This window comes from Euprymna scolopes, chromosome 11 (genome assembly GCF_053919585.1).
Source record: "Euprymna scolopes isolate OS-2025 chromosome 11, ASM5391958v1, whole genome shotgun sequence".
NCBI lineage: Eukaryota > Metazoa > Mollusca > Cephalopoda > Sepiida > Sepiolidae > Euprymna > Euprymna scolopes.
This window is the reverse complement of record NC_136492.1, coordinates 109,761,612-109,773,690: the sequence shown is the minus strand read 5'-3', so window position 1 is coordinate 109,773,690 and position 12,079 is coordinate 109,761,612. Positions and strand designations below refer to the sequence as shown.

General features: G+C 34.8%; 1 protein-coding gene across 1 annotated transcript in view; it reads left to right on the top strand.

The window, feature by feature from the left end:
• Window positions 1-10,777, top strand: part of LOC145288068 (serpin B6-like) — a 20,844-nt gene extending 10,067 nt beyond the window's left edge. The window contains exon 2 of the mRNA XM_080136122.1: window positions 9,518-10,777. Coding sequence (XP_079992248.1) covers window positions 9,518-10,695 — 1,178 coding nt within the window. The 3' untranslated portion in view covers window positions 10,696-10,777. The remainder of the gene's footprint in view (window positions 1-9,517) is intronic.
• The last annotated feature ends 1,302 nt before the right edge of the window (window positions 10,778-12,079 follow it).

Below are 12,079 nucleotides of genomic sequence, written 5' to 3'. Positions count from 1 at the left end.
TAGTTACCAATATATAAGTGTATGTATGTATGCATATTTGCATGTCTGCCCAACACTTTCTGTAGTGAAGTAGAAAAAAAAAAGAAATTAAAAAAAATATATATAAGACACAGCTGTTCCTTTCAAAAGGTCGAGCTCTTCAACGTCCAAAAATAATTCCCCGTCACTTCTTCCAACCGTCGTTTCACTCTCTGCGCTCTTCACCCCTGCTTAAAAAAAAAAAAAGTACCGTTTATATGCTACCCATTTCTCCATTTATGCAAATTGACTATCAACCAAAGCCATCTAGTTTTCCATTTCTCCAAACAGCCAATTTGCAAAGGGGGACAACTCAAACCACACTTTCGACATAGGCGACGGATTTTCTCAAGATCAGTATCGTTTTAAAGTTCGACCTTTTATACGACAAATATCAAAAAATTGGCTAAAAACAATTATATCTTCACCTTCAGCTTGGCACTTTTCTACAAGGTGGCGGGTTGATTTTGTCGCCGATATTTTTGAAAGTCATCCTCTCTTTTCGATTGTATCGCCTTAATTTAAAAAAATTTCACTTCCGATTTGGCGGTGGTCGTAACAGCATAAACGTTAGGTTTTACCCCGTTCTTTTCCTCCTTTGCGGTATGGGTTTGAGCCTGCCTTCCTACTACCACTTTTTATTTATTTATTTTTTGCTCAACATACACATCCAAACACCCGGGCAACGCCGGGCTGAAATGCTAATCTATCTATCTATATATCTATAAAAGTGAATGTGTCTGTGTGTCTGTGTGTCTGTCTATCTGTTTGTCTGTGTGTCCGTGTACATTTCCCTACGTAATAACTGTCAATTTTTAGTCTACAGACTCGAAACTTTTTTTTTTTTGCTCAGCATACACCTCCAAACACCCGGGCAACAATATATAAATGTATGTATGTATGTATATTTGCACGTCTGCCTAAAACTTACGACAGAGGCGATGGATCTTTACAAGATCAGTATCGTTTTGAAGTTCGACCTTTCAGACGCTAAATATCGAAAAATTGGCTAAAAAGATTAATATGTTCACCTTCAACTGAGCAGTTTTCTACGGGGGGGGGGGGGTCGCTTTTTCCCCGATATTTTTGAAAGTCATCCTCTCCTTTAGATTGTCTAGCCTTAATAAAAATATAAGTCACTTTCGGTTTGGCAGTGGTCATAACAGCAAAGACGTCAGGATTTTTCTCATTCTTTTCCTCCTTCACGGTAAAGGTTCGAGCCTGTCTTCCTACTACCACTCTTTTTTTGTTGTTTAACACACACATCTAAACACCCGGACAACGCCGGGCTGAAATGTTAGTCTATATATATAAAAGTGAACGTGTTTGTGTATCTGTGTGTGTGTCTGTAAGTGTGTGTACATTTCCCTACGCAATAACTCTGTCAATTTAAACTCTACAGACTCGAAATTTGATATACAGGATACTGAGATTTGGGAAAATCTATGTGATCGGTTTTCGGCCAGAAATTTAATAATAATTAATTAATAACTTTATTTGAGCCCAAAACAATCAATCTTAAGAGGTCATAATAGGGTCAAAATTAAAAAAATTAACCGCTTTTATTTATTTATTTTTTTGCTCAGCATACACCTCCAAACACCCGGGTTATGCCGGGCTGAAATGCTAGTATATATATATATATAATATATATAATACTAGCATTTAAGCCCGACGTTGCCCGAGTATTTGGATGTGTGTTGACCAAAAAAAAAAAATGTGGTAGGAGAAAGGGAGGCTCGAACCCATACCGCGAAGAACGAAAAGAACGGGGGGAAAAAATCTGACGTCTTTGTCGTTACGACCACCGCCAAACCGGAAGTGACGTAGGTTTTAATTAAGGCTAGACAATCGAAAGAAGAGGATGACATTCAAAAATATCGGCGAAAAAACGCCCCCCCCCCCCCCGTGTAGAAAAGTGCCTAGTTGAAGGTTAAGATATTAATGTTTTTAGCCAATTTTTCGATATTTGTCGTATGAAAGGTCGAACTTTAAAACGCTACTGATCTTGTAAAAGTCCGTCGCTTCTGTTGAAAGTTTTAGGCACACATACAAACATACATACATACATACATACATACATTTATATATAGGAAACTAAAATTTTTCGACGCAAACCGATTAAAAAGCTTGCCCTATCTCTGAATACCCTTTATGTAAAGTTCAAATGTTTAGACCAGAAATTGTCTGAGTAATTTGGTAGAAACCGCAGAGGTCAATTTTGTTTAATTCGACCCCTATTATGACCCCTTAACATTTATTGTTTGGGGCTCAAATCAAGTTATTAAGTTAGATCTATGTCCAAGGAACCTATATCTAAAATTTCAAGTGTTTAAACACAAAATCGTCGGAGGAGTTTGGTAGAGTTCTCAAAGGTCAAATCGTTGAACTTTGACCTCTTATTAGCTAAATTTCTGGCCGAAAAGGAATTACACAGATTTTCCCAAATCTCAGTACCCTGTATATCAAATTTCGAGTCTGTAGACTAAAAATTGAGAAAGTTATTGCGTAGGGAAATGTAAACAGACACACATACACACACACAGACACGTTCACTTTTATATATATATATATAGATAGATAGCATGGGTGCCCGGCGTTGCCCGGGTGTTTTTAGGTGTATGCTGAGCAAAAAAAAAAAAGGTCAATTTTTTTAACTTTGACCCCTATTATGACCCCTTAAAATTTATTGTTTAGGGCTCAAATAAAGTTATTAAGTTAGATCCATGTCCAAGGAACCTATATCTAAAATTTCACGTGTTTAGAACCAAAATTGTCGGAGGAGTTTGGTAGAGTTCTCAAAGGTCAAATCGTTGAACTTTTACACCTTAATCGCCAAATTTCTGGCCAAAAACCAATCACATAGATTTTCCCAAATCTCAGTACCCTGTATATCAAATTTCGAATCTGTATACTTAAAATTGAGAAAGTTATTGCGTAGGGAAATGTACACAGACACATAGACACACACAGACACGTTCACTTTTATATATATACTAGCATTTCAGCCCGGCGTTGCCCGGGTGTTTGCATGTGTATGTTGAACAAAAAAAAAAAATGTATGTTGAGCAAAAAAAAAAAAAAAGTCGTAGTAGGAAGGCAGGCTCGAACCCGTATCGCAAAGGAGGAAAAGAATGGGGTAAAACCTAATGTTTATGCTGTTATGACCACCGCCAAACCGAAAGCGACATTTTTTTAAATTAAGGCGAGACAATCTATAGGAGAGGATAACTTTCAAAAATATCGGCGAAAAAGTGACTCCCCCCCCCTGTAGAAAAGTGCCTAGTTGAAGGTGAAGATATTAATGTTTTTAGCCAATTTTTCGATATTTGTCGTATGAAAGAAAGGTCGAACTTTAAAACGATACTAATCTTGAGAAAATCCGTCGACTCTATTGAAAGTTTAAGGCAGACATGCAAACATACATACATAGATACATACATTTATATATTGGTAACTAAAAATTTTCGACCCAAACTGATGAAAAAACTTGCCCTATCTCTGAATACCCTTTATGTAAAATTTCAAATATTTAGACCAGAAATTGTCTGAGTAATTTGGTGTATAAAATCAACAGCATATTTTTATGGACGTTCCTGTTCAGAGCTCAATTGAACCATGATACTTGACTTTTGTATTTTAAATTCAATCTATTATATAAAATAATTGTATAAAATCAACAATAGGTTCTCTACAGTGCAGGGTAGACTACAAGGAATTGCAAACTGCCGGGAGACATCTGAAGCTTCCTCATATTGCACTATGGTGGGTTCCCGACTAGAGTAGGTAATGAATCAATTTGATTGGAAAATGGACGATTTCACCGATTTCAATGTCAATAAATTTATTGTAAGTGTGGAATATTTGTTTATACTCATTCAATCCTGGGCAACATCGGGTCTCCTTGCTAGTATATTTATATACACATATACTTCATTCTTAGTTTTCCTATTTCGTTTTGAGTATTTTCTTTCATAAAATTGGGTCGCATTCATTTTTCAATGGAGTCCGTTTGCCTAAAAACTGTGTACATAAATCCCACTCGAATACAGAGATAAGTAAAAATGCAAACAATTTGTCGGTGAGCAAGTAAATAATTCCTTTGAGTAAGATAAAAGCCATGAGTCAATAATTGCAACTTGACGCAACTCAAATAAAATATCCTAGATTCCATTTTTTTTTTTTTACATTATTTTGAACAATACATTATTTTGAACAATACATTATTTTGAACAATACATTATTTTGAGCAATACATTATTTTGAACAATACATTATTTTGAACAATACATTATTTTGAACAATACATTATTTTGAACAATACATTATTTTGAACAATACATTATTTTGAGCAATACATTATTTTGAACAATACATTATTTTGAACAATACATTATTTTGAACAATACATTATTTTGAACAATACATTATTTTGAACAATACATTATTTTGAGCAATACATTATTTTGAACAATACATTATTTTGAACAATACATTATTTTGAACAATACATTATTTTGAACAATACATTATTTTGGACAATACATTATTTTGAACAATACATTATTTTGAACAATACATTATTTTGAGCAATACATTATTTTGAACAATACATTATTTTGAGCAATACATTATTTTGAGCAATACATTATTTTGAGCAATACATTATTTTGAGCAATGCACGGTGGAAGAAAACAACACTATAGATTTATTTTAAAATTTTTATTGAAAAATTCAATTCCGGTAACTTGATTATGTAGCAGAGCTCACATCTATTCACTTAGCTGCCTTTAGCCTCAATCACTATCTCCATACGGGTTCGGAACTGGGAGCATGCCTTTTCCACAAGCGGCAACGAATACTCTGTGAATGGCAGCAATCAGGCTGGCTTTGGTGTTGTGGGAGGTCATGTTGGTGATGTTCTCGACGTATGACTAAACGAAGTAGTCCAGTTGGTTTAGGTTGAGGGGAGGAGGGAGGCCAGTGAGGAAAGGGTATAAAATTGTAGCACTCCTTCTGAAGCCAAGCCTGGGTCTCTTTAGACTTGTGGGCTGGCACCAAGTCCTGCTGCCAAACCCAAGGTTTGCCAGTGGCCACCTGATTGCACCAGAGGATCACCACACTCTTCATATACCTACATAGCATAAACCCCCTATTTCATTTAAACCCCTTTCATAGCTATAACCCATCTACAAAGATGATTGAATAAGCTCCTCCTTTCATGTGTGTGTGTGTGTGTGTGTGTAATGGTTGTATTGATTGGTTTCCTAGATGGTAAATCCAATGAAATTCACATGATTATTAAAGAGTGCTCAATGTAGGACAGAGCTCGTATGCAGTCTGTTTATTATACAAACATTATTGGTTACATATGTGCATACATGTTTCAGTGGAATCTCAATTCAAGAATAAGACATTATCAGACGAAAAAAAATCGATATTGAAACAGGAGTCAAAATTACATTAGTTTTATAAGATATTTGGATGGGTGTTATATATTCAATCATCGAAGTTATCCTTGAGGGGTACCAAATTGAGCTTTCGTTACATTTGAATATGTTATATAGAGTTCTTCATTTAGGGGCACTTTTTACGTTTGGGTGTATACACTGTATAACATCAATGATTCCGTGTGCGTATGATTGTCTCTAATATAAATGGTTGTGTGTTTGATTATCATAAAGGGAATCGTGTGTGTGACATGTAATTTCTGAACCTACCTCTGTTTCTTGCTGTTGAACCATCTGGAAATTTCTCATCCTGGAGGGAGACTTGATACCTTTTTGACGAAGATTTATCACTCCAAGACGATGAATGTGTTTTATAGATTTTATTTCACTTTCCCCAGAGGTCCTGCAGCAGGTGTAAAGTGAAATCTGCTTGTGTGGTTCTTCTTCACACACGTCAGCGTTCGTCTCCCCCCACTCCCCAGTTAAGAGGGGGAGACCACGGAAAAACGTCCGTCTTCTTCAAAGCTCAAATCAAATCTCACAGATCTAGCCAACCACGTCACACATACGTAATTTGGTCAGCTGACCTTTGGTTCTGGTAAACGTGTCTACCTCCACGTTTACTCACCTCTCTCTCTCTCTCTCTCTCTCCCTCTCTGTCCCTCTCTCCCTCTCTCCTTCTCTATTCTCTTATAGAGACACAGAGAGAGAAAATAGAAACAGTAAGAAAGCCAGAGAGGGGGGGGGAGAGATGCTCGTTAACATGGGGTTAAGGAGTGTATACTTTGTGAATGTGAGCAGTAGGGGTTTTGGAGGGAAGTGTGGTGAAGGAATGGAGTAGGGGTGAGTGAGGAGGGGGAAGTACGATTTTATGTGGTTAAACTGTCGTAGTGGAGAGGTGTTGGTATTCTTTTAACTTGGTGGTTATTTATTGGCCTAAGCTTTTGCTTTGAGCTGAAATAATATTATACTCTTATTAGTGCTGCTTCCCTATCTTAGATTTTTAAGGTTGTTTTTTTTTTCTATTCTGGTGGCAACTTCATTTTCCTAACGACAAGTTTTATTTATTTATTTATTTATTCAGTTATTAATTTTTTCATTTATTTTATTATTTATTTATTTTTTGTTTTCATTCTATTCATCACTTTTTTACCCGTTCATTTATTTCTAGTTTTCAAATTCTTTCTTTCTTTATTTCTTTCTTTATTTGTTTGTTTATTTATAAGATATATGTCCATATGGTCAAATTAATAGCTAGTTGAATAGATGTATGAGCTTATTCATATGATTTAAATAAAGGTGGCATACCGGTAGTTATATTTTCTCCTCTACCATGGTGTCTGAGGTAATTATCGTAGTAAAGGTTTTTATATAAATTTAGTTTTGATGGTTGTCATTTTTTCATTTGGGTTGTTTATCCTTCCTGCAATACTAGAATATGTATATATTTAATAGGTTTATATGCTTCATTTTTGGGATAGGTTCTGTAGACCATACACATGCAAACAGGTGCATAAGTATATATTTATCTATATTTGTTGCGCATTCCGTTCCTAGAGTTCTCTAGTTATGATAATATTTCTTGTAGGTATATATCAGCATTCCAATTACAAGCATGCTAGACCCATACATTATTTTAGTTAATTGTTTTCGGGTGTTTATTTATTAATTATGCAAAGTGCACTCACCTTTATTCAGTTGGTTGCAAATTGTGTTTTTGTTCATTTAGATGGTGTTGAGGGGTAACAAGAGGATGACTTCTTCCTTAATTTAACTAAGTTATTTATGCGAGTCTTTTCTTCGATGCTTTTCGGTGAGTGTCATTATTAATTAAAGTTGTGTCGGTTTATAATAAGTATAGTTATTAATTTTTGGTGTATCAGGACTATTCTGTATCCTTTCAACTCTTATTTTGGTTCATTTATTAATTAGTGAAGATATTGGGAGTGAGAGATTATGAATTGTAGTGTAACTACTATGGGGGATCACTATCCACTTTTTGACAATTTATGTAAAGCAAAGCCACCAAAGTGTTTGCAGTTTATACTTTTATTCTACTTTTACATTTAATAATTTATCACGGTCCTTCAAACTAATAATCTCATGTTTCTCCATTTAACAGGGTGAAGTTAATAAACGATATGTTTTAGTCTTCTTTAGTACTTTCCATTTGATTAAATGTGTTTTGTTCACATCAATTCTTCCAGTAGTGTACTGAGAGCAAGGTGTCCATAACATATGCTTTATTATTTATTGACAGTGTATGGCCATAGAATCTGTTTTTAAAGGTCATTGAGGTGTTGCTTATGTAGAATGTTTCTATTTCTGGGGTTTTTACAACGCGTATGCTAGCCTGGTATACTACCAAAGATGTGAGGCAATGATTGCTTAGTGGGCATTTGGTTGATCTTTGGCAGTTACAGATCTTTCTGTTATCACTATTATTAGTGTCCATTTTATGATTCTCTCTAAGTTTTCAGTACAGCTGTAACTAAGTTTCAGGGTGTTTTATTAAATATTTTATGTAGGGCACTGAAGGAACCTATTCCCAAGTTTTGTTTAGATTGAAGGAAAGGGTGGACCAAATTATTTTTCTACCTTGACTATTAGATCTAGTCATGTTCATATTGCTTCTATTGTATTTAATGTCATCATTTTTGTATTATATATATATATGTGTGTGTGTGTGTGTATGTGTGTGTATATAATATATATGTGTGCATACATATATGTGTATATATATGTATATACATATATGTATATATATGTATGTATACATGTATATATGTATTTGCATATAATATGTATACATGTATACATATATGTATATATATGTATGTATACATGTATATATGTATTTGCATATATGTATACATGTATATATATATATATGTGTGTATATATATATATATGTGTATATGTCAGGTCATGCCATGTGCTACTGGTACCATGTAACCCAGTACTACCTGCCTCATGGTCGGGTCACCAGCGACTAAACTGGTTCCCCCATCAGACTTGTTTGGTGAGGAGGGCGGCTAGTCTCCCTGAAGGATTAAAAACAAGACCTTCCAAAGGGCGAATGAACTCTTTTTCTGGGTCAACGGCCAACTAGCACCGTGTATATTTGTGTGTGTGTGTGTGTGTGTGTGTGTGTGTGTGTGTGTGTGTGTGTGTGTGTGTGTGTGTGTGTGTGTGTGTGTATTGGGGTGGAGAGGGCTCCCATAAGCCGTGGTGAAGGCAACCTTTCTAGGAGAAGCAAATCTCTGATTTAAAAAACCATAAAGCGGAAGACCATTACCTGCATTAAGCTGGTCTGCAGTTTAATTTGTTGCTGGCTATCTTTCTCTTGCTTGTTGCTGGATCTGAACATTTTGAACCGAGAGAGAGACTTAGCTGTCGTACAAAGCTAAGACTCTGTAACATCATATTTGTATAGATACTCCCTCAGGCATTTGGGCTCATGGATTTTAAATGTCTGAGGGAGTGGCACTCGTCTGACAAGACGTTGCAATCATCATATGTGTAAATGTATATATATATGTATATATATGTATATATGTAAATGTATATGTATGTATGTATATGTGTATATACATATGTATATATATGTATATATGTAATTGTCTGATTTATTCCCTGTTTCTTTTGCCCCAGTTCGTTTAACTTGTTGACATAGTTGTCTCCATCAATTCGCTGCTTTGATACCTCATTATAACACAGCTTCCCTTTTCAGTAGCATCTTTCCAAGAATAGCAGGCTTTTGGAATTCTCTTCCTGCTGACTGTTTTTCCTCCTACATATAGCATTTCTCTTTTCGAGACTAAAGCCAATTAGCATTTCCTGTTTTTATAATGAACTTCTTTTGTTCCTGTTAGTCTCTTACATACAGTGACTTCATGTTTTATATAGAGAGCAATCCCCCCCTCCCCAAAGAAAAAAGTGGCAAACGTTTTTAATATTAAATTTGATAAAAAATCTTATCAACAGATTCTCATTAGAGTCAAAACCCTTTTCCATCGTTTACATTTTACTTTTTTTTTAATTTTCAGTTTCTGGAAACAAGTCTCTACTCGTTGATGGAAATATTAACAATTTGGCCAATTCCCTGGATGCTTTTACACCGAGTCTTTACCATGCAGTGGCTATGAATTATAGTGAGAATATATTCCTGTCCCCTTTCAGCATTGCCAATGCTTTGTCAATGATTTATTTAGGGGCAAAAGGTAATACAGCCAGACAACTGGAAGAGGTTTTAAAAATTCCCTTACCGAAAGAGAGCATCCATTATGCCAATAAAGAATATTTGAATCATTTTCCAGCAGATAATAAGAATGTGATATTCAAATCAGTCAGCCGCATTTATGCGGATCAAAATTTACCCATTTATAACTCTTACAACACTAAATTGATCAACTTTTACAATTCAGAAATTGAAAGTGTCGACTTTAACAGCGAATCAGCAAAAACCAATGATGCTATTAACGAGTGGGTTGAAAAGTTCACAAATGGTAAAATAAGGAACTTGAATCCTGCAAATTCTTTGTCCCGTGACACTCTTTTGGTCCTAATTAATGTAATTTACTTTAAAGGAATCTGGGAAAAAAAGTTTCCTAAAATAGCCACAGAAAAGAGAGATTTTTTCTTGGATTCATCATTGATAGTTCAGCATGAGACAATGTACGTCAATAAAGAATTCAATTTTAAAAAAGATGTGAATTTAAATTGTAAGATTCTTGAACTCATGTACATTGGAAAAAATATGAGCATGTTTATCATCCTTCCAGATAAGATCGATGGACTCCGTTTGTTGGAAAAGAAACTTAATCCAGAATTTTTCCACGATCTGATGGAAAGGAAAGGATTTGAGGAAACAAAGTTGGAAGTTTATTTACCAAAATTCCACTTTGAATCCACATTTGAACTGAAAGATGTCTTATCCAAAATGGGATTATCCGATTTATTGGATAGAGAGAAATGTAACTTATCAGCAATGATCAATGAAGAAAAACAGAAAGACATTTATGTGAGTAAGTTTACGCAGAAGACGTTTATTGAAGTCAATGAAGAAGGTACAGAGGCGGCAACTGAGACCCGTCTTGTACTTCAGCCAGTGTCTGCGATGGTCTATCCACAATTCCGTGCAAACCACCCATTTCTATTCACCATTGTTGACAACAGAATGAAGATTCCTCTTTTCATCGGAAGAGTAAAAGACCCACAAATATAAATGTACAGACGAGAATTTTATTTTAACAAACAATAAGGTTCTATTTGCATTTCAAACAAATAAAAAAAAAATGGCTACAATCTGATATTATTTGCATTCTTTTTCAATTTGTGATTATAATATTTTAATATTTTGCTTGTTATTAATCGAAACATTGATAATATGGCAGATATAAAGTTATTCTGCATCTCGTGTTGTACCCTGTTTCATTTTTCAGGACACCACATATAAAAGCCTGTAATCTTCTTCAAGTGGTTATGTGTGACATTGCTTCTTATGATTATGTGTCTCAAAGTCATTATCTTCACTTGTAACTCATCAAGCTGCCACGTTATATAAAACAGAAAACTGCACTTACTGAATTTTAAAAAAGTATTTGTACTATCAGAGACATGATTGATTAGGACATAGTCCTGATTCGAGAGAGAACAGTAGAGAAAATATAAGTAACTAACAAATTGTTGTAAGGCTAAACTAAAGCATATGAAAGCCTGGTCATCTGATTCTAAACTGTTAAATTTTCAAATCATAAACTCCTTCTGCCGGGACTGACTCCATATACCTCCCCTCTTTAAAATATATATGAAATAAAGTAATTTTCAGAACATAAAAAGCTTCTGTCAATACCGGGACTGACTCCATATACCCACCTCCTCTTAAAAATATATATGAAAAAAGTGGTTTTAGATTGTAAACTCCTTCAGCCATTTCCGGGACTAACTCCATATACCCACCCCCTCACATTCTAAAAATGAGGTAAATTGATCAAGTGCTTATTTTTGTTGAGTGCTTATTTGTTACATTTCCAAAATCGCCTAAATTAATCAGATAATGCTGAGTGTTCATTTGTCACATTCCAAAAATTATGTGGTTAGTTAAAGAGAAAGTGTTATGAATGTAGACTCCAAGTCCGTGCATATATCTGTCTGAGTTCTGGCAGCAGAGAGGGAGATGTTCTGTTATGAAAACTGGCATAAAATAGAAAACTGTATTTACTGTATTTTTTTTTTTAGCTGGTGGATTCGTCTGGCATTTTGAAAAGTATTTTCTTTTGCAGGTTTGTTCACGAATGAATATTCTAAACAAAAAAACATTTTACTATTCTTAACTATTATTGTCGATGTATGTCAACACTATCTTACCCTTACACTCGTTTTTTTATGTACATCAGGCTCTCTACTAGATCTCCATTGCATCAGAAAAGTGCAGGACATCCTCTCTACTTGGTGTCAGTGTTTACTCTATCATTTTCCAATGAGCTGACAATATCTAACCACTAACAAAACGAAATGTTTATTTTACAACTTCACCTCTCGATTTCCATAAATAAGAACACGTCAAAACAAATTAAACCTTGAATTTCAAATGGAATCAAGACTTGCAT